Source organism: Somniosus microcephalus, chromosome 16 (assembly GCF_052327205.1).
Source record: "Somniosus microcephalus isolate GS21.2 chromosome 16, FLI_Smic_1.0, whole genome shotgun sequence".
Taxonomy (NCBI): domain Eukaryota; kingdom Metazoa; phylum Chordata; class Chondrichthyes; order Squaliformes; family Somniosidae; genus Somniosus; species Somniosus microcephalus.
In genome coordinates, this window is record NC_141002.1 from 32,145,247 (window position 1) to 32,168,633 (window position 23,387).

Consider the following 23,387-nt stretch of genomic DNA (forward strand, 5'->3'; position numbering starts at 1 on the left):
GTGCTGTATTTTGACACATATTGATTTATTTCCTATAAACCACCTGTGTGACAAACATTCTCTACTTAAAACTAAATACTACCAATTTCCCAATACATGACTGAGCTATGTTAGCCATGATCTGAGCACTTGACTTTTCATAAGTCACTGATCGCTGGCACATATTTGTTTGTACGTGTACAGTACATTGAAATGTTGTCCGTCTCTCTCTGCTGCATTTGCCAGTCTGGATATAGGAGGGTTGCCACCATATGATGCAGTAATGCACTTTAAATTATCTGTAGGTGATGGGAGAAGAAAACAAATCAAACTTTGTCACTTCATTTCCCTGCATGTCTATAATTTGGATCTTGCTGCCACTCTTCTGCTTGGTATCTTTTCTCTTCCGCCAGTGCCCCCCACCAAATCCGAAACCTGCCAGTGTGTTCAGTCTGCACCCCATGTTGTGGCCCATGTCTTGCTTTCATGCTCTTTCTCATCCCCTACCTAAAAGCTTCCTGCCCATCTCTTTTGGCAATGCCAATAAGTCTTAAATTCCAGTGCTCACTCCATGGAGCTGTTCTGTACACCGCATGAACTGTTCAATTGCATTTAAATGAATATAGGTTAAAAACACTTCTCTAACTTGTACCAAATTTCTATAAGAAATGGGGCGTCAACTTGAAGCAATTTTGAAATGAAGGCAGAGGGGAGAGGAAGGTGGCTGCAGTACAAAGTGAAGGACAACATTAAAAACAGAAAATGTTGGAAACACTCAGCAGGGCAGGTAGCATCTGTGGAGAGAGAAACCATTGACTAGAAACTTAACTGGACAAGCCACATATATACTGTGACAGGAAAAGCAGGTCAGAGGCTGGATATTCTGAGGCGAGTGTCTCACCTGCTGACACCCCAAAGCCTTTCCACCATCTACAGGGCACAAGTCAGGAGTGTGATGGAATATTCTCCACTTGCCTGGATGAGTGCAGCTCCAACAACACTCAAGAAGCTTGACACCATCCAGCACAAAGCAGCCCGCTTGATCGGCACCCCATCCACCACCTTAAACATTCACTCTCTCCACCCCTGGTGCACTGTGGCTGCAGTGTGCACCATCTACAAGATGCACTGCAGCAACTCACCAAGGCTTCTTCGGCAGCACCTCCCAAACCCGCAACCTCTTCCACCTAGAAGGACGAGGGCAGCAGGCGCATGGGAACACCATCACCTCCAAGTTCCCCTCCAAGTTACACACCATCCTGACTTGGAAATATATCGCCGTTCCTTCTTCAAATCCTGGGACTTCCTTCCTAACAGCACTGTGGGAGTACCTTCACCACACGGACTGCAGTGGTTCAAGAAGGCTGCTCACCACCACCTTCTTGAGGGCAATTGAGAATGGGCAATAAATGCTGGCCTTGCCAACGATGTCCACATCCCAGGAACGAATATTTAAAAAAAAAAAAAAATACAGCTCTGATGACAAGTCATCAACCCGCAACGTTAACTCTGTTTCTCTCCACAGATGCTGCCTGACCTGCTGAGTGTTTCCAGCATTTTCTGTTTATTTTGGATTTCCAGCATCCACAGTATTTTGCTTTTGTAGAAAACATATCAACTTTGTCCAACATTTACAATATTTGACTTGTACCCTTATTTTAAATCTAATTTACTATGAAAGTGAGAAAGCTTCAGAATTCATGAAAAAATATCAATTGTACAAACCCATACAGTACCAGTTCTTCTCTCTGGAAAATTAACTTTGAACTAACTTTTGTTTTTGTCATAGGATGGGAGACTAATGTGGGAGCAGGAAATTTACAACAATTTTGTTTACAATCAGCCTCGATCATACTTTCATACTTTTATTGGTGATGTAAGTTGGTCTTGTTTTGCTATCTAGTCTTGTGACATATATGCTTAAGAGTTTCAATGATAAATCTTGTAAAATTCTGCACAATGAAGGATGAATATTCCTTAAAGTATGTTTTTTCTGATTAGCTGTGTTGCATTATTCCAGATTATGTGGGTGGACTACTTTGGCAAAATTAAGAGAGGCGTACAGTAGTTTAAAAATAGAGTATCATCCATCCCTGTCAATAAAAATGGAACTGCAATTGTCCTTTTTTTCACTTTTTATTAGTATTAAAAGAAGGACTTTCATTTATATATAGTGTCTTTCATGACCTCTGGCATCCCGAAATGCTTTACAGCCACTGAAGTCTTTTTTTGAAGCGTTGTCACTATTGCACTGTAGGAAACGGGACATAAAACTCCCACAAGCAGCAATGTAATGATGACCAGATAATGTGTTTTTTTATGTGATGTTGGCTGAAGGCCAGGAGAACACCCCTACTCTTCCTCAAAATAGTGTCATAGGATCTTTTATGTCTACTTGAAAGATGGCACCTCTGACAGTGCAGCACCCCATCAGTACTGCACTAAAACGAAAGTCTAGATTTTACATAAGAACATAAGAAATAGGAGCAGGAGTAGGCCAATCGGCCCCTCGAGCCTGCTCCACCATTCAATAAGATCATGGCTGATCTGATCCTAACCTCAAATCTACTATCACTCTACATCCCACCCGAACCCATGTGATCTCCTGGGAGAGGCTAAAAACCCAATGGCCAATTTGGGAGAAAAAATCTGGGAAATTCCTCTCCGACCCATGTAGGCGATCGAAACTCGTCCAGGAGATCACTCTGTCCCTATATTTTCTACAGTACTTACCTTCTGTAAAAGGTGATCTCCACCCCAGCCAGAAACAGGAATAGAACCAACTCCTGAAATCTAACACAGAATTAGAACACAAGAAATAGGAGCAGAACCAGGCTACACAGCCCCTTGGCCCGTTCCGCTACCCACAGGGCCATGACCGTTCCGAACCTAGACTCATGTCCAATTTCCTGCCCGCTCCCCGTAACCCCTAATTCCCTTTACTTCTAGGAAACTATCTATTTCTGTTTTAAATTTATTTAGTGATGTAGCTTCCACAGCTTTCTGGGGCAGCAAATTCCATGGACCTACCACCCTCTGAGTGAAGAAGTTTCTCCTCATCTCAGTTTTGAAAGGGCAGCCCCTTATTCTAAGATTATGCCCCCTAGTTCTAGTTTCACCCATCATTGGGAACATCCTCACAACATCCTCACTGCATCCACCCGATCAAGCCCCTTCACAATCTTATGTTTCAATAAGATCGCCTCTCATTATTCTGAACTCCAATGAATAGAGTCCCAATCTACTCAACCTCTCCTCATATGTCCACCCCCTTATCCCCAGGATTAACCGAGTGAACCTTCTTTGTACTGACTCGAAAGCAAGTATGTCTTTTCTTAAGTATGGACACCAAAACTGTATGCAGTATTCAAGGTGCGGTCTCACCAATACCTTGTACAACTGCAACAATACCTCCCTGTTTTTATATTCTATTCCCCTAGCAATAAAAGCCAACATTCCATTGGCCTTCTTGATCACTTGCTGCACCTGCATACTAACTTTTTGAGTTTCGTGCACCAGGACCCCCAGATCCCTTTGTACTACAGTGCTTTCCAGTTTCTTGCCATTAAGATAATAACTTGCTCTATGATTTTTCCTGCCAAAGTGCATAACCTCACACTTTCCAGTATTGTATTCCATCTGCCAAATCTCTGCCCACTTACTTAGCCTGTCTATGTCCCTTTGCAGGTTTTTTATGTCCTCCTCACTCACTACTTTCCCTCCCATCTTTGTATCATCTGCAAACTTGGATATGTTACACTCGGTCCCCTCCTCCAAATCGTTAATATAGATTGTAAAGAGTTGGGGACCCAGCACTGACCCTTGCGGAACACCACCACTAGTTACTGATTGCCAGTCTGAGAACGAACCATTTATCCCAACTCTCTGCTTTCTGTTAGAGAGCCAATCCTCCACCCACGCCAGAATATTACCCCCAATCCCGTGATTTTTTATCTTAAGCAATAATCTTTTGTGTGGCACCTTGTCAAATGCCTTTTGGAAGTCTAAATACACTACGTCCACTGGTTCCCCTTTATCCACCCTATATGTTACTTCCTCAAAGAACTCCAGCAAATTTGTCAAACATGACTTCCCCTTCATAAAACCATGCTGACTTTGTCCTATTAAATTATGTTTATCCAAATGTCCCGTTACTGTCTCCTTAATAATGGACTCTAACATTTTACCAACCACAGATGTTAGGCTCAAGTGTCTGGAGTGGGACTTGAACCTACAACCTTCTGACTCGGGCAAGAGTGCTACCCCTGAGCCACGGCTGACACTCCTGTTTAGTTGATCACCTGTGAATTTCCTCACCAGGAACAAAGTTTATTTCTCTTCCTGTAACTGCCTAATCATCATCCACTCTAATTCCTTCCATCTTCCAATATTATCTCTTTTCTACTCTTGCTGGTTTGTATTGATGTTTTATCTCCCTGATCTTCCTTTCTGTATGTCTCCTGCACTCTTCCTTTCACATCCAATGAAGAGCTGGAAGCGCACTTAAGGCTGTGACATATAAGGGCAGAAATAGTCTCTGTAGGTACAAAACTACAACTGTCCACTTGGATCAGCATAATCCTGCAGTTCCAAAAAAGTCTGACTACAACAGCAATACTTAGAAACTATCTCTGGTCTATACTATGACTACCACAATCTGGTTGGCATCTCTCATTCCTAAATTGGCTGTTCTTTTCATAGATTTCTTGGAAAGTTAGTTTGTGAGGGCTGGGAGAGCCCATGTCCATCCTGACCTTCGTGTCGAGTCACAATGCCTTCCTTGCTCAACTAACTGAAGGAAGCTCACAGCACAGTCATTTAAAGGCAAGCAGCCATTAACATCTCGCCCACCCACAGCAACAGGCGCAGGGAGATAGGATGAGGGGTAGGCCATTCAGCCCTACAAGCCTGTATTCAATCAGATCATGACTGATCTGTACCTCAACTCCATTTACCCGCTTTGCTCCCTATCCCTTGATACCCGTGCCTAACCAATCTATCGATTTTTCAGTCTGGAAAATTTCAGTTGACTCGGCATCCACAGCCTTTTGGGAAGAGAGTTCCAGATTTCCACTGCCCTTTACATGGAAAAAGTGCTTCCTGATTTTACTCTTAAATGGCCTAGATCTAATTTAAAGATTATGCCCCTTGTTCTGGATTCTCCCTCCAGATGAAATTCTAAACCGAAGGGAAAACAAACTACGTTTATGCAACCTGTCTTCATAATTTAACCTTTTAAAACCTGATCTAATTCTGGTGAATCTATGCTGTGCCCCTCCAAGGCCAGTATATCCTTCCTGAGGTTTGGTGCCCAAACCTGCACAGTACTCCAGATGGGATCTAGCCAAGACATCTCATTTGAATTCCTCACTTTTTTGAATTCCAGCCCCCTTGCGATGGTGGCCAACATTCCATTAGCCTTTTTGATTACTTTTTGTACCTGTGCTCTAGCTTTTAGTGATCTGTGTACATGGACACACATACCTTTGCTCTTCCACAGCTCTTGGTCTTATCCATTAAGAAAATATTTGATTTTTTTTCTGATCCAAAGTGGATGACTTCGCACTTTCCTACATTGAACTCCAGCTGCCATAGATTTGCCACTCACTTAGTCTGTATGTCCCATTGAAACTTCCTGCTCTCATCTACACAACTTACTGTGCCTCCAAACTTGGTGTCATCTGCAAACTTGGATTTACAACTCTATTTCTTCATCCAAGTCATTAATATATGGTGAAAAGCTGAGGCCCCAGTGCAGAGCCCTGGGGAACCCTACTTGGGACATCCCGCTTAATTAGCGAGATTGTGGGCCAGGAAGTTGGGACCGGAGAGGTAGCAGTTGGCCTGGGTTGTGCGTTGAGAGGGAGTGCATGGTCTGGAAGCCACTGTTCTTTAAATCAATATGGAGATTTTTTTCAAGGCATTTTATAATTTAAATTTACCGGCAGGTATATCTTGTCAATGAGTAAGTGCCTAGCCCAGCTCCTCTGCCTATTGTAATGCTGGGCAGAGGCAGATTGTTTTGAGTCGAGAAAAATCTGGGTGGATTCTGAGGCTTTATGGCTCGAGTAATGATGGCGGCTGAGTGCACTGCGAAACATTGGGGAAGTGTGAGAGTTGCGCAGTGCTAGATGCAGCTGCCCATTTAAAAAAATTTGATCCTTCAGAAAACAGAAGAAAATGTGCTCCAAAAATAAGACCAGGGCTGTGAAAGGAGCAACATTGTCTCAAAGTCATTCCCTTCCCCAGCCGTAGAGGGCTCATGCCTGGTTTTGTTGACTGAGCACCATGTAGGAGGGTTGTACGTGCTGCTGCACCTGCTCCCTACTGGAAAACAGGAGAGGGATTTCTTCTAGAAGTTGTGTTTGAGGTACAGACTTCATTACTCACAGGGCCCATAGAAAAGGTTCTACTGTAGGAATTAACGAATTCCTACGAATAACGGAGATCGACACGAGAACAATCAAACCGGTCTTTACTCAAAGGAGATGCCACGAGGACTGACTAGGCAATCCCGTGGTTTGCGACGTGACGTCATCGCGTTTGCCTGCGTTTTCCTGCGCTCTTAAAGGGGCCACGCCCCGTACATGCAAACTCTATATACAAAACACAGTAATGCCTAACACAATGGTACAGGTTTAGGCTGGTGTTAGAACATCGTTAAAGAGAATTATATACAGTTAGCTAGAGTCATTCAGTGGTTCTGCCACACTACCAGTTTTGGAAAACTTAGAGGGGGGACAAATAACTGGGTTGCTCCTGGTGCTTCAGTTCCCCATCCCTCCACTGCCCTCCTCTCCTAAAAGTAAGGGAGATTGGATCAAGGACAATCCTCAGCAAGTATCGTTTTTTAAGATTCAAAATCAATGAAGTTCAGCATAAATTCAGTGTGCAGCTTCTCAGCCTGACTTTGGCAGCCTTTCTGAGGTAGCAGAGACTACTTGCCTAACCATACCAAGATGACTGGTTTGAATGTTCTCCACTTCCTACATTAAAACCATGACTACAAAATACTTCATTGGCTGTAAAGTGCTTTGGGATGTCCTGAGGTTAAGGCGCTATACAAGTGCAAGTCTTTATTTTTCTTTTTAGTAACCATCCATTGCGCTACTGCAGTGATTGGGATTTGTAGTCAATTCAGAAAAATACTGTGCATAGCTTTGTGGCATCATGTACGAAGTTGTGTGGGTGGGGGGGCTACAACTGAATCTCATCACTTGTTGGTTTGTATATACTCCACTATTTCAAGAAGTCACTAGATCAAGGAGCATTTGCTTTACTGAGAGTCGGGAAGAAAAGCAACACCTTGACTGGGTGGGCAGTAGTCGCAGTCCATGGCACCATTACAAACACCAATGTTTCACAAGGGGTGATCAGATTATGGGAATCCCATGTGTCTACATACGTCCAACAGAATCTACTTTTGTTTAGGATTTAATGACGGATGTCAGTAGACAAAAACTTGAACAGCATTAATTGTTTATTTTAACATTGGTTTTGCAATGACCTCTCCCCAGACAAGTCAAATTGGGCTTAATTTTGCAAGTGAAGAAGAAGCAAGAAGATTTAGATTTGCAGTAAATGACATAATTGGAAGACGCCAAAGGAGAACTGGTGCGTATTCTGATTGTTGTATTTTAATGTGTTTTGGCAGTTGTTCACTGTTTCTTAACTAACCTTCAATGGTTCTAAATTGATTTTTTTGGGGGTTGTTTTGAGGTTCATCAGGAGGTACAATACAATGGTTTGCCAATTGTCTATTACAGTGAATTCAGTTCCCTTTTGAGTAAGCTGTACAAATTTTTAAAACTCAAATTTGCAGTTTCAATTTAATATTTTTCATTATTTGGTGATACAAGTATGATGTTTCTCCAGGATCGAGCACTCGAACCTGTAACAAATAATTACGGGTTCAATTGAAGCACATCGCTAATTTTAAAAATAGCAGTCAAACAAAATTTTCCCCCTCGCTCTCCTTTATCTGTCAGTTTCAATTAAGCCGCCTTACCTTCAAAGTTATTTTCTCCCCTTTGCAAGCTATTTAAATTTTCAAATTAATAGGCTGGTTTAACACTTTCTGCCACTGAATCTGACCTTGAATTGTATTTTTTTTTTGTGCCCTGAGGGGTTAACCTGAGTGACACACTTTTAGTATTTTAGTATACAGTATTACTAATACCTTAGTGGGTCAATCAAATAGTGTTCCTTCTATTTATAATGTATACAGAACTATCCAATTTAAAAGTAGGTTCAAATTTGCTTACTTTATATATTTCACTTATATCTTTAATTTCTTTTTGTTTCAACAGAGAAAAGACGAGATCCACCACCACTAAATGGTATGTATTTAACCCCGGGGACCAAAGCATTAACTAATTTAAGCTGAAGCAAAATACTGTGGATGCTGGAAATCTGAACTAAAAACAGAAAATACAGGTGTCCTCTGGAGACAGAAACCGAGTTAGCGTTTCAGGTTGATGACCTTTCATCAGAACTGGAAGATGTTTGAGATGCACAGCTTTTAACAAGTGCAGAGCAAGGAAAAGGAGGGGGAGCAGGAAACTAACAAAAAGGAGGGATCTGCGAAAAGTTGGAGGGCAGGAGTGATTAAATGACAAAAGTAATAATGGTGCCAGGCAAAATGAGGCACTTTACAGCCTTCCAGTCTCAACATTTTCAACAATTTTAGATCATAACTACTGCTCCCATTTTTGTGGATAGCAGTTGTTGGTAATGATTCTGCTATTGCCATTTACTCCTCTAGATCCATCTTTTGTTTCTTTACTTGTCCCATTACCATCCCCTTTTGCCTCGCACCATCATCCCTTTTGTCATTTAATCTCTCCTGCGCTCCACCCTATCACAGACCTTCCCTTTTGTTCTTTATCCCCTCTGCACTTTATCTGCCTCTGTACTTGCTTAAAACCTGTTGCATCTCTAACTTTTTCCAGTTCTAATGAAAGATCATCAACCTGAAACATTAACTCTGTTTCTCTCTCCACAGATGCTGCCTGACCTGCTGAGTATTTCCAGCATTTTCTGTTTTTATTTCAGATTTCCAGCATCGCAGTATTTTTCTGTTGGCGATGGCAATGAGACAAGTACAGAAACAAAAGATGGGCCCAGCGTATTTATAAATTGTTACAGCAGAGGAGGAGGAAGCATGGAAAATCTGGTAAAGATAGGAAGGCTCCTGTGGCCCAGGAGTGTGGCAGAAGAAAGGCAGGTAAACCCCAGGGGTGCGGATCACCCCCCCGGGATCACCAGCTCGCCCCTCCTCCACTCCCAGTGGCTCTAGGCAGCCAGCCTTCATTACCAGCCCCTGCTGTCTGAGAGAAAATGGGAGCGGTGGTTAAGATCTAAAGTTGTTAAACTCTGTTCAGGACAGAAGGCTGTAAAATGCCTGCGAGAAAGATGAGGTGTTGTTTGTCGAGCTTGCGTTCAGCTTCATTGGAACAGTGTAGTAGACCAAGGACAGCAGTCAGATTGGGAGTCTGGAGGGATGGAAGGTGAGGACAAGAGGGACCCTATCATTATTCTGGGAGGGAGAAGAATACACGAGGGTAGAAGTGTGGGAAATAGGACGGACACGTTAGAGGGCCCGGTCAACCACAGTGGAGGGGAATCCTCGGCTAATGAAAAAGGAACACATTTCGGAAGTTCTGAGCTGTTTGACAATAAATTGTAAAGTACTCCAGGATAATTAAGACTGTTGAAGTTAAATCTATTACTGTTTCTCCCTTTGGTCAACTGGATAATGCAGTTCTGGTTTTCAGAGGCTTGCTAGACATCCCATCAGGTGGAGAGTAAACTATATATTAAAACAGCTTGCATTTATATAGCGCCTTTTAATGTAGTAAAAACATCATAAGGTGCTTTGCCAAGTTTAAAAAATGAACCCCGAGTCAAAAGACCTATTCGGAGGGGTAATCAAGTGCTTGTTCAAAATGGGTGGGTTTTAAAGAGCTCTTAAGGGAGGTGACGAGGAGGAAATTAGTGTGGGGTCTATGCAGTTGAGGCACAACTGCCCAATGGTGGGGTGAGGGGAGTGAAGCATGCACAAGAGGCCAGAACCAAAGGAATGGATAGTTTGTAGTAGGGGGTGGGAGGATGTAGTGTACGTTGAGTGGGACTTGATGTGGAATAGGATATGGGCACTAGAGTTTTGGTTGAGCTGGAGTTTATGGAGAGTGGAGGAAGGAGGTCCGGCCAGGAGAGCTTTGTAAGAGTTGAGTTTAGAAGTAACAAAGGAATGGATGATGATGTCAGCTGCAGATGGGCTGAAGTGTTAATGTTACCAAGGTGGATGTAGGCAGTCTTTGTGATGGAGCAGATATGTGGTCAGAAACTCAGCTCCCGGTTAGAAAGGACACAAAGGTTGCAAACTATCTGGTTAAACCTGAGACCGCAGCCAAGGAGGGGATGGAATTAGCACGGATATGGAGTTTGTGACAGGATTTCAGTTTTTGCAGTATTTAGCTGAAGGAAATTGTGACTCATCCAAAACTGTCAGCCACGCAGGCAGTGAAGGGATCTAGAGAAGTGGTGGAGAGGTAGAGCTGGGTGTCCTCAGCATACATGTGGAAGCAGACCTAAGTCTGCAGATTATGTCATCAAGGGACTGTGTGTAGATGAGGAAAAGGAGGGGACTGAAGATAGATCCTTGGGGGAACTCCAGAGATAATAGTGTGGGGTGGGGAGAGAAGCCAATGCTGGAGATACTTTGGCTTCAATTGGTTAGGCACGAGTGGAACCAAGTGAGAGTAATCCTACTGAGCTGAACAATGGGGGAGAGGTGTCGGAGGAGGATGGTGTGGAAAGGCTGCAGAGAGGTTGAGGAGGAGTAATGCACCATGGTCACAGTCGCAGAGGATATAATTTGTCACTGTTAGGACTGTTTCAGGTACTGTGGCGGGACCAGATCCAGATTGGAGATATTCAAACAGAAAGATGGGCATTGATTTGGGAGGTAACAGCACGTTTAAGAACTTGGAGAGGAAAGGGAGATTAGGACAATAGATTGCAATGACAGAAAGGTCAAGGGTGGATTTTGGGGAGGGGGTGGTGATTGTGGATGTGAAAGGGAGGGGGAAAGTACCTAAAGAAAAGGAATCATTTACAGTGTCTGCTAGCATAGGGATCAGGAAGGGACGTAGATGGTCAGCAGCTTAGTAGGAATGGCATCAAAGGAGCATGAGGTGGGTCTCGGGATCAAGATGAGTTTTGGAAAACTGGAGAGAAATGTGGGTTCAGGGCTAGGACGGGGAGCCTGTGGAGAGGTTTAGTTTGGTTAGAATGGGGAAAGGGGGCTCTCAAATCTTAGTAACAAAGAATCAGTGAGCACCTTGCGTTTGTTGGCAGTGACAGTGGAGGGGCAGCGGAGAGGATTTTAAGGAAACGGCTGGTAGTCGAGGAAAAAAAGCTGGGGGGGGTGGGGGGGTTATCTTTTCTCTCCAGGGTGATCCTGGAGTATTATACATAGTATTTGCAACACAGAAGCAGGCCATTCGGCCCAACTGGTCCAAAGGAAAGTGAGGTCTGATGGTGTTTGATATGGTCCAGCCAGATCTGGTGATGAGTGACTAAACCAGCTGTACGCCAGATACGCTCAAGTCTGCACCTCTCCTGGGGGAGTGAAAATTCAGGGAAATGATGATAAAAATTGTGTAATCGTGCCTTCAGCATATGTTTGAGCTGCATCCAAATCTTTCTAAAATTAGCACCTGGGGGAAATAATATAGGAGATCCAAGAAATACTACTTTGTGTTTCACTATTGAAATAATCCTTTAGCAGCAAAGTCACAAGTAAGCCTTGTAATTTACTGTCTAGTGAAATAGAGAGAATTGTGCATATTGGAGAATAGCTTCATTGTAATCTAATTCAGGGGTTTCAATAACCAAAAACTCAAGTCTGCTAGAATAAGTATATAGCCATTATGTGAAATAGCTCCCCATTTTTTGTGTTTATTTATGGAGCATTGTTAAATGAGGTGCAGCAAACAAGAATATTCAAATTTTTAATTAGCCAAATACTGAAAATGTTTGTGGCAGGAGCATTTTGAGCTCTGCAAGTGAGAGCTGCATATCAGGAAATCATGGGCAGCAATTTTTTAATATATATGACCATCAGGCGAGGCTTCCTGCCAGCAATGCTACAGGATTTATTGGTGGAGTATTACATCTATTAAACCCATACTATCATTTAAGATGCCACAGTTTAATTAATTGCAGGTTTCAAAAGTGTGCACAGTACTTGTGATTCAAGTGACATTGAGAATATAGTTAGTGATGCAAATATCAATGTCACGTAAAGGAGCAGATGCTGAATTGATTGGAAAGGCAGCAATTTTGCTGCTGGTAATTCTTGAGTCTCTGTTTTCTTGTTACAATATTCTTTTGTGCGAAAGTTTTCCAAACCAGAATTTAAATCTCCAGTCGCCTTGATCTTATACCAACACAATTTGAAGTGTAGTTACTGTTTTTAATGTAGGAAAATGTGGCAGGCAATTTTCACACAGCAAGATCCCACAAAATAGAAAGGAACGACCAGTTGATCTGTTTTTGGTGGTGATTGAGGGGAAAACGTTGGCCATGGAACTGGGAAAACTCCCTGCCCTTCTAATAGTGCTATGGGATCTTTCAGCAGGCATACAGGTGTAATGATCACCAACAATGCAGCACTTGCTCAGAACTGCACTGCACTGAAGTGAAGTGTCAGACTCGGCCTATCATCAAATTATGTATTGTCTGCAGTTTTCTAATGCGCACTGGTAGAGGGCAAAGCACTTCACCACAGACTCCGGAAATCTACCGAAAATCTCATGTAATTTAGCAACCTTGCAACTCCTAGAGATTTTTAAAAAAACAGAATAGTAGGTGTGGTAAACCACTTTTATCGTTACACTATAGTTATCACTGTTGTATTGTTATCACCGTTATCACTGTTGTATCACGATACGAGGTCGCCTCTTGTCGCGCTGTTATACCTGGGCTGACCACCTCCGACTCCGCCCATGGCTCCACCTACCTGCCCAGGTATAAAGGTAGTCGACTGGCTGGTATTCCTCCTTGTTGGACCCGATCACCCACGAGGGTGGGCTCTGTTATTTAGTCAATAAAAACCTTGAGTTACGTTCCTAACTCGTCGCCTTTTATTGGACGAATTGATAGGTATATCAATTTTATTGACTAAATTTTAAAGATGTCTACTACTGGCCAGCCAGAAGCCCTCCCAGAAGCACAGCCACAGCAGCTTTCAGACACCGGGCTACGCCAGCCACACCAGCCGGCTTGGCTGCAAGCCCTCAAACCACCGTACCTGGATCTAAACCCACAGGCAGCAAACTCAGCCCTCAACTTCAAACACTGGCTGGACTGCTTCGAATCCTACCTGGAAGAATCCGGCGTCCCGCAGAGATCCAAACTAAGACTTCTGAACGCCCAAGCGAGCCCGAGAGTATACGCACTCATCCAGGACACGACTACATACGAGGCCGCTATCAACCTACTGAAACAGCAGTACCGCAGCCCGGTAAATTACATGTACACCAGGCACCTCCTAAGATCCCGCCCGCAACAGCCAGGAGAGTCTGTAGCTGAATTTTTACGGGCGCTAAGAGCACTCGGCAGGAACTGTGACTTTAAAGCGGTGACGGCTGTTGAAAATACGGAAGATAATATCCGCGATGCCTTTGTGAAAGGCCTACGGTCCGACTACTCACGGCAAAGACTGCTTGAAGCTAAAGACCTCGACCTGGACAAAGCTGAAGCCCTCGCTCTCTCCCTGGAGGTGGCCCATCAGGACCAGGAGGCGTTTTCCAGGTACTGCTCGCGACCCTGGGACTCGGGCCCGACCCCTACCGCAATACCCTTCGCAGCGCCGCCCCCGGGACCTACCTCAGCGTCGGCGTCCCGGACCCGACCGGGCCCGCCACCCCCGGTACCGGCTCCGACATCGGGCACCTGCGATCGGGCCGCCGGCTGCTTCTTTTGCGGCCAGGAGAAGCACCCGAGGTCGCGCTGCCCAGCCAGGAACTCTACCTGCGCAACCTGCAGGAAGAAAGGCCACTTCTCTAAGGCCTGCAGGAGCAGATCTTCAGAGGCCAGCAGTGCCTCATGCGAACTGTGGGGGCGGCCATCTTCTTTCACGGCAACTGAGGCCAGCATCCCCACACGTGAGTCATGGGGGCGGCCATCTTTGATCAAGGCAACCGACCCCAATAGTGCCTCATGTGAGTTATGGGGGCAGCCATCTTCTCCGCCATTTTGTCCTACCTCGTGGGAGGCGCCATTTTACCCACCACGCCCGACTGCCACCGGGCCCCCGGACCCGACGACCGCCTCGCCCGCAGACGACAACGACTCGCTTACCTACACGCTAGCCTCCGTCACTCTGGATCAAGCCCGCCCACACCACCTGTCCAAGTCGATGATGGACATCAAAGTAAACGGCCACGCCACGACCTGCCTGTTCGACAGCGGAAGCACGGAGAGCTTCATCCACCCAGACACGGTGAGCCACTACTCCCTCCCTGTCCTGCCAACGCGCAACCGAATCTCGATGGCATCGAGGTCCCACGCCACGGACATTAGCGGCTACTGTGCTGTGACCTTGTCGGTTAAGGGTACAGAGTATAAAAATTTTAAACTCCTCGTCCTCCCCCAGCTCTGCGCTGCCGTCCTACTAGGGCTGGACTTCCAATCCCACCTCCAAAGTGTAACCCTAGCATACGGTGGACCCCTCCCCCCACTCACAGTCGACAACCAGCGAAGGTTAAACCGCCCACCGCGTAACACCTGCAGCCTATCCACCCTCAAGGTGCCGCCACCTTCCCTGTTCGCTAACCTCACCCCCGACTGCAAACCCGTCGCTACCAAGAGCAGGCGGTACAGCGCTGGGGACAGAGCTTTCATTAGCTCTGAGGTGCAGCGTCTCCTGAAGGAGGGCATCATCGAGGGGAGCAACAGCCCCTGGCGTGCCCAGGTCGTGGTCGTTAAGACCGGCGATAAAAATCGCCTGGTCATCGACTACAGCCAGACCATAAACAGATACACCCAGCTGGACGCATACCCCCTTCCCCGCATATCTGACATGGTCAATCAGATTGCACAATACCGCGTATTCTCGACCATCGACCTTAAGTCGGCCTACCACCAACTCCCTATCCACCCCGAGGACCGCCAGTACACCGCCTTCGAGGCGAATGGGCGCCTATACCACTTCCTTAGGGTCCCGTTCGGTGTCACCAACGGGGTCTCGGTCTTCCAAAGGGAGATGGACCGGATGGTTGACCAGAACGGACTGCAGGCCACATTCCCCTACCTAGATAACGTCACCATCTGCGGCCGCGACCGGCAGGACCACGACGTGAATCTGGAGAAATTCCTCCGTACAGCCCAACGGCTGAACCTCACCTACAATAAGGAGAAATGTGTGTTTAACACCTCGCGCCTTGCCATCCTTGGCTGTGTAGTAGAGAACGGACTCATCGGCCCCGACCCCGAAAGAATGCGCCCCCTCATGGAGCTACCCCTCCCCCACTGCCCTAAGGCACTTAAGAGAACCCTGGGGCTCTTCGCCTACTATGCCCAATGGGTGCCCAGTTATGCGGACAAAGCCAGACCCCTCATGAAGTCCACATCCTTCCCCCTTACGGAGGAAGCGTGCGCAGCCTTCTCCCTCATTAAGGGAGACATTGCCAAGGCCACTATGCACGCAGTGGATGAGTCCATCCCCTTCCAAGTCGAGAGCGATGCATCCGACTTCGCCCTAGCCGCCACCCTTAACCAGGAGGGGAGACCGGTGGCCTTCTTCTCAAGGACCCTACAGGGCCCTGAGATCCGACACTCGTCGGTCGAGAAGGAGGCCCAGGCGATTGTGGAGGCGGTACGACGCTGGAGGCACTACCTGGCAGGCAAACGATTTACCCTCCTTACCGACCAACGTTCGGTCGCTTTTATGTTTAATAACAAGCTGAGGGGCAAAATCAAGAATGACAAGATCTTGAGGTGGAGAATCGAGCTCTCCACCTACGATTATGATATCTTGTACCGGCCAGGTAAGCTGAACGAACCCCCCGATGCTCTGTCACGAATTACATGCGCCAGCGCGCAAAGTGATAGACTTCAGACCCTCCACAACGACCTCTGCCACCCCGGGGTCACCAGACTTTACCACTTCATTAAGGCCCGCAACCTGCCCTACTCCATCGAGGAGGTCAGGACCATAACCAGGAACTGCCAGACCTGTGCCGAGTGCAAAACGCACTTCTTTAGGCCGGACAGAGCAAGCCTGATCAAGGCCACCCGCCCCTTCGAGCGCCTGAGCATCGACTTTAAGGGGCCCCTCCCGTCCTCTGACCGTAATGTGTACTTCCTCAACATTGTTGATGAGTACTCCCGTTTCCCCTTTGCCTTCCCCTGCCCAGACATGACCAGTACCACGGTCATTAAATGCCTGAACGACCTCTTCGCCTTGTTCGGGTTCCCAAACTATATACATAGTGACCGGGGCTCCTCTTTCATGAGCGAGGAACTCCGTCAGTTCCTACTAGCGAGAGGTATTGCAGCAAGTAGGACCACCAGCTACAACCCCCGAGGGAACGGCCAGGTGGAAAAAGAGAACGCGACGGTATGGAAGGCCGTCCTCTTAGCCTTAAAGTCTAAGGGCCTCCCAACCTCCCGCTGGCAGGAAGTCCTCCCGACAGCGCTGCACTCCATCCGGTCACTACTTTGCACTGCCGTTAACGCCACCCCCCATGAACGAATGTTTGTTTTCCCCAGGAAGTCGACTACGGGAACCACTCTACCAACCTGGCTGACCTCTCCGGGGCCCGTCTTGCTGCGAAAGCACGTGAGGGCCCATAAAACAGACCCCCTGGTCGAGAGGGTGAACCTCCTGCACGCCAACCCCCAGTACGCCTACGTGGCTTACCCAGACGGGCGGGAGGACACTGTCTCCTTACGAGACCTCGCACCCTCGGGCACTCCGGAGACACCACCTTTACCCCCCCCCCCACCACCCCCCCAATTCCAGCCCAGGTAGACGGCATGCCGGAACCCCACGAGCCTTCGCCGACCACGCAGACACCAGCACTAACACCGGATAATGCAGCACCGCCGCTGCGACGATCGGAGAGGCTTACGAGGCCTCCGGACAGACTGACATACCAGAACTGGTAGTACACTTCACCCCGCCGGACTCAAATCTAAACAAGGGGTGAATGTGGTAAACCACTTTTATCGTTACACTATAGTTATCACTGTTGTATTGTTATCACCGTTATCACTGTTGTATCACAATACGAGGTCGCCTCTTGTCGCGCTGTTATACCTGGGCTGACCACCTCCGACTCCGCCCATGGCTCCACCTACCTGCCCAGGTATAAAGGTAGTCGACTGGCTGGTATTCCTCCCTGTTGGACCCGATCACCCACGAGGGTGGGCTCTGTTATTTAGTCAATAAAAACCTTTAGTTACGTTCCTAACTCGTCGCCTTTTATTGGACGAATTGATAGGTATATCAGTAGGTTAAGGAAAGATTAAGTTGGGCATTAATGATTATGTAAAATGTACTGTTTTGTAATTTTCTAGGATTTACTGTTTTCTAAATGGCACACACCAACTACTTAGTCGAGTGCTCTGATAGAATAAGTCGCTGTGATTACATTGACCAGAGAAACTCATTTTGGAGCAGAACAATGACCTGATGTGTAATTATTCATAGTGAAAGGACCTTTATAAAGTCATGTGAGCCTCCTAGGTCCTTTGACCCAATCTACAAAGATTTAGTACCTTGTTTAGAAATCGAGTGGCAAAATATTCTGTACAACATTTTCTGCTACAACTTTAGAGGAAATTGTTTTTGATACCAGTAAGTGTTTCACACACCTCTCGTGCCAAGTTATAACCTAGGATGAGCTTTGTGCCGCTGCCCTCCTTGTTTTGCGCTTTCAGTATCTGCTGAAGAAAGTGCTTGCTTAATAATTTGGGGGGGGTGGGGGAAAGATTGCTTGAGTAAACATGGCTGTGTTTGAGGATGATAGTGAATTACATTACTACTACTTGTATCCCATATGCACAGAAGAACAGATCTAAACTAAAAGGTATGCTTTTTATATCTATTGCCTTCAATGCAATTTGTACACTTGTAGCTTGTCTTTTCACCAATACTGAAGCAATGCCAAGTGGTCAATCATACTGTGAAACTTTAATGTTCAAGGGAGTTTTGAGTGTCTTGGAAATTTAGTCCTTCAACATTTTTCTCTTGCATTAGTTTTCGCATGCACAGAAAAATTGCCAAGTGCATTGGGTTGATACTTTTAATAGTCCTTGCCTTATAAACAGTGTGCATAGTTCTCATTGTTCTCAGCCAAACTGATTTTGCCTCTACAGAGTTAAGTATACATATATAGTACTGATGCAGATGTTTCAGAAGATTGCTTTGGAATAGAATTCAAACGGAGAACCACCCAAATTCTAATCGGTTAGTGATTTCAATGGTACTCCATGTGAAACAGGTGGTGACATTTGTCAGAGTTCTGTTCGAATTTCAAGTGGTCAAACATAATAGTGATGAGGTAGGGAGGTTTATAACTGTTAAACTTGTACTTACAGATCCGAGACTAACTGCTGACCATGTATTAAAGTTCTTTGGATGTACAGTTGGACCTCCTGGAGATCCAAATCTACACTGCTCCAAATACATGTTAGGAAAATAATACATTCCATTTTATTTGATTCCTGGTAGATTTTTGTTTTTAAAGTGTTTGTGATTCTTTATTGTAGCTAGCTATACAGAACCTCTGCTTAATTGAAGAGGCTCAGTGTGAACTTCAGCTTTTGAAGTTGGGGGGTCCTTAACTTCTATCTGTCTTTGGTATCCCTTTTGGACATAGGGACATAGGAACAGGAGTAGGCCATTTAGCCCCTCAAGCCTGTTCTGCCATTCCATGAGATCATGGCTGATCTGTGACCTAACTCCAGATACCTACCTTTTCTCCCATATGCCTTAAAACCTTTTGGTTACCAAAACTCTACCAAAAATGAACTGGCCTACTATTTTAGACTGCTTTTCATCTTCGCTTTACTTATTCTTAACCCTTCCCTCCATATGGTTTGCCTCTGCCCCCTGAACTGCAACTGAACGTAGTATTTAGAATAGTACCCCCATAAAGCCAGCTTCCCACACAACTAACCTGCATGCTCTTCAAACTTGCAACATCTCTGCACTCCTCTGGTTTGCATATACTGTAACTGGAGGGAGCAGACCTGAACCAGAGGATCCCTTCATTTTAGACCCTTCAGTCAATCTGAACTGGACCTGAATATAGAGGGAATGGTTCATGGTGAAGCTGGAGGACTCTCATAAACATAATTATCCTGTTGTTATTCCTCCAGTTACACACCCGTGCCTTAAAGCAAACCACCATATCATACAATATTAGCTATGTAATCTATGTTTCAGCCACCATTCCCACTGTCCTTGAACAAACTGTAGTTAGGGTGGCATCCACAAGGCCACCATTTCTCAGAATTCTACATCACTCACTCCATTTGTCACATATGCTAAGATAGGCACATCGAACCCAAAGGATATGTTAGTTTATTTGAATTTGGAAACCAGGTGAACTACAGTGATTTGTCTGAAAAAATAGCAGGGAATCTATTCTTGTATAACTTATTTTCTACAATGAGGAAGTTAATTTTGTGCAGAACTACTTGTTAAACAACTTTTATTCCAATAACAATTTGCATTTATATAAAACGACCCCAATGAGCTTCAGAGATGAAATTGGACAATGGGTAGTGATGGGATGAGAGTTGAGTGAGATGACTGATGGTCTGGGCTGAGGTAAGTTGTAAAAGGTTTTTGAAGGAGGTGAGATGGGTAGCAAGATGGAGCGGTTTATGGAGAATCTTGAGAGCATGTGGCCAAGACAGATGAGGGCTCTGCAAAGGAGTCAGTCAATGAGTGGATGGCACTAAATAGCATACAGGGCTGGAGGACAGAGCAGAGGTAGGGATGGTCAAGCCATGGAGGGCCATGTACAAGAACAAAAATTTTGAATTTGATGCATTGAAGGAATGGGGAACCAATGGAGATGGACGAGAACAGGATGATGGTGAAAAGAATTTATGTAGGACAAGATAGAGCTTTTAAAATGTTGTAACCTATTCAGGCTTGAACTTGGGAAGCTGCCGAGGAATGTGTGGAGTATTTGAACATGAAGTGATGAGAGTGGATAAAGGTTTAAGCAGCAGCGGGGATGAGAATAGAAATTGATGTTGTGGAGGTGACAAGGGTGTGGTGTAAAACAGGAGACATGGGTTGTATTCCTTAATCCCTTGCTGAACAAGATTTCCCCCTCCCCTAGCGGAGCATATATCCGGAACTCCCACCCTGTGAAATGAAGAATCAGAAACCGAACAGAAGAAGCCAGTATGTGTGTTGACTAATGGTATAATTGCCTGCAACTTCAACAAATTGGGGTGGGGGGAGGGTGGGATTTATTCTCTTTCCCATTGCGATGCAATGCTGATATTTGGCTTGTCAGATTATACTCTGCTCAGCATTTAGGTGGGATAGATAACCTCGTGGCCTGTTTGGCTCTCCAGAAAGTCACTATGGTAATGAGCAAAGATTGGATCCCACTACCTTGCAGGAGCAATCTGCAATTACAGTTGGGTTAATTTTTGCATCAATACTTGGTCATTCTGGTTGTCAACATAGTCATTGAAATTTGTTAACTGCTACATCAAAGTCTTCCTCCCTAATGGTAAATAACTTGATTTAGTTCCTACAGGGCAACCACTAATAAAGCATATAGCACAAAATGTTTGTGGTGCTCTATGTCTGCAAGTCCCCTTTCATTGTTCAATGTTGCTTTAAGACCTAATTCTAGGAGTTTATGTTGTGTGGAGGTTTGCTTTTCGCAACCCATTTTCCATTTTGAATCATTGGTCACTTCAGTGTGTTTTCTGAATGTAATTGAAATACAATTTTTTTGTTCTCTAGTTCCTTATTGACTTTATATGAACTAGAGCTCCAGACCATCCATTTTCTTTTCTGCACTCCAAAATATACTGAGTGTTCCAAAAAGAGCAAGTTGTATTTTTTTCTGTATGATCTCTCTCGTGCAATGAGTTTAATAGTTATACAGAATTTATATTTTGTATTACTTTTAGACTTTAGATGTAATTTCAGTATTCAGCTAGGTTGTTCTGGAGGAGCTGAAACATTTGCATCTAAAGGTTGGAGCTTTTTATCTTCACGCTGTTCTCTATAGTAATTTCAACAACTAAAAATCATAACAGATTATTCTTTAATCTTTGGTAGACCCAAATCTAAACTAGCATGCTGTTGAGGTTCCTTTATCTTGGAGGATGCAAATGCAATGCTTATTCAGTTTCTTGACTCTCCGCCAAGCTACTAAATGTCATTGTGGCTGTACGGAGGGGGAGAGAGAGAGGGGGAGTAGAAATTGGAAGACCAGTCATCAGCAGGCTCACATACACTGTGCAGCAAAGTCACTGGATGGAAGGTATGGAAAAGTCTATGTTCCAGATTGTCCTTGTTCCCTTTTTCTCCCATCCACTGTTAACTGAGGAAGGAAGTATGAAGGTGGGAAACCAGTAAGTTGCAAAGCCAGTGATTCATTTTATGTATTTCTTTCCTTCTTAGGACCATCTCTTCCTATGGCTACAGTTGACATAAAGAATCCAGAAATTACCAATGTTCGATATAATGCACAAGTTAACAACTTTGTATATGCCAAAGATAAGAAGAAAGTAAAAAGTAAAAAGAAGAAATTGACTAAGGCGGACATTGGCACACCAAGTAACTTCCAGTAAGCGTTCTTGATCGTTCAGTACTTATAAATGACTTTCTTAAAAATTCTTTCTGCATGTAGGTCTCAATTTTGTTTTAAATGATTCTATGTAGAATGATGCCTAATCAGTGTAAACTATAGTTGTTTTGCTGGCTCAAGATTTCAGACATGTGAAACGGCAAACCAGCGAAGAACTCTGTGCTTGGCTGATTCATGCTCTTAGCTGTTTGTTTTGTAAGCTTCTCATTCTTACCTCAGATTTTCTATTTGCAAAACGTTTTCAGCACCACTTTTGTAAATTAAATACATGTGAGCATCTCATTGGTAATAAAGAACAATGGGTGAAGTTGAAGTTCTGAATTTTAAAATCTTACAGTCAGCATGCATAATGATAGAAAAACCTGCAAGTTGTAACTGCATTCTAGTGGATGGATTTCCTTTTTCAAAGCTCAAGTGAATACCATGTATAAATTTTTACTCCAATTGTCAAGAGCAAATGTAAGTAAATGCATGTGCAAAACAATTACAATATAAATTGTTTCAAATAAAAATTGATAATCTCTCTGTTCTGCAAATGCAGCATTCTCTATCTGTTTCAGCACACAAAATAAGCTGTGGTGTATACACTGAGCTTGAGTTGTGGTTCTTGCCATTTGTACCATTTTTGTGTATACCTCCACTGCTGTCATTTTCCCATCATTACGAGTCATCTGTATCCTAAATTTATTCAGATGTCATTATATATTTTTTTTAAAAGGAGGGTAGTTGAAATGAATTGTATGATAAAGTAGTAAATGGTGTACAGAAAACACATTATTCCATATGTGGTTTATGATTGTCAGGTTGTATGTGCAATTCTGGCTGCTGTTTGCCCGCATAATGGCTGCGGACCACCTTGGGACCACAAATTGCATCATCTGCAATACATATTTAGTACGTGTATTGAAGGAATGTGGTAGCTGATGGAAACTTATTCCATGACCTAAGGTTACTTAATTGTTTGTGATGGAACTTGTATTGAAAATTAACCTTTTGTGTAACCCATTTAATTCATTGTCAAAATAATCATTGCATGGCTTTACTTCCATAATGGAAGGCTGAGAAATGTATTAATGAAGAATTTGTTGCTGTTTTCTTTAGCCATTTGACCCAAGGTAAAAGTAGCATTCTTGATATTCGCAAGTTATTTGATTTTTTTTCCACAAAGAAACACGAGCATTGGTACCACTAAAGTCAAAGTTGAAACTTCAATGTGTTGAACTTCTGGAAAAAAAATATTTTGTTATGAATTTATACTAATGAATTCTGACTGCTGTGATTGATAGCAACATGAAGAAATATTCTTACAATTGGGGAAAAAAATCAGATATTACTGATTTTTACCGAATCAACGCTAACCAAACTGCCTATCTCAGTAAAGTCTTCTACAATTGACTTTAATCCTTGAGCTAAGAAATTGGGGGGAAATCAGCCAGGGTTCCCACTTGTGATTTCTACCCAGCCTGCCCTTGCTGGTAGGGTGCACGTGAGGATGTCACGTGAAGGCAAGGTTTGTTTCAGCTGTGATTGCCTACAGCT

The 23,387-nt window shown here is 44.4% G+C and overlaps 1 protein-coding gene across 2 annotated transcripts in view; it reads left to right on the forward strand.

Annotated features, from left to right (window-relative positions):
• LOC147106051 (actin nucleation-promoting factor WASL-like) overlaps positions 1–23,387 on the forward strand; it is an 86,970-nt gene that overhangs the window by 35,156 nt on the left and 28,427 nt on the right. For both annotated transcript variants that reach the window (XM_086008763.1, XM_086008764.1), the window contains exons 3-6: positions 1,769–1,855; positions 7,497–7,593; positions 8,289–8,318; positions 21,662–21,827. In XM_086008763.1, the coding sequence (XP_085864889.1) occupies positions 1,769–1,855; positions 7,497–7,593; positions 8,289–8,318; positions 21,662–21,827 (380 nt within the window). The remainder of the gene's footprint in view (positions 1–1,768; positions 1,856–7,496; positions 7,594–8,288; positions 8,319–21,661; positions 21,828–23,387) is intronic.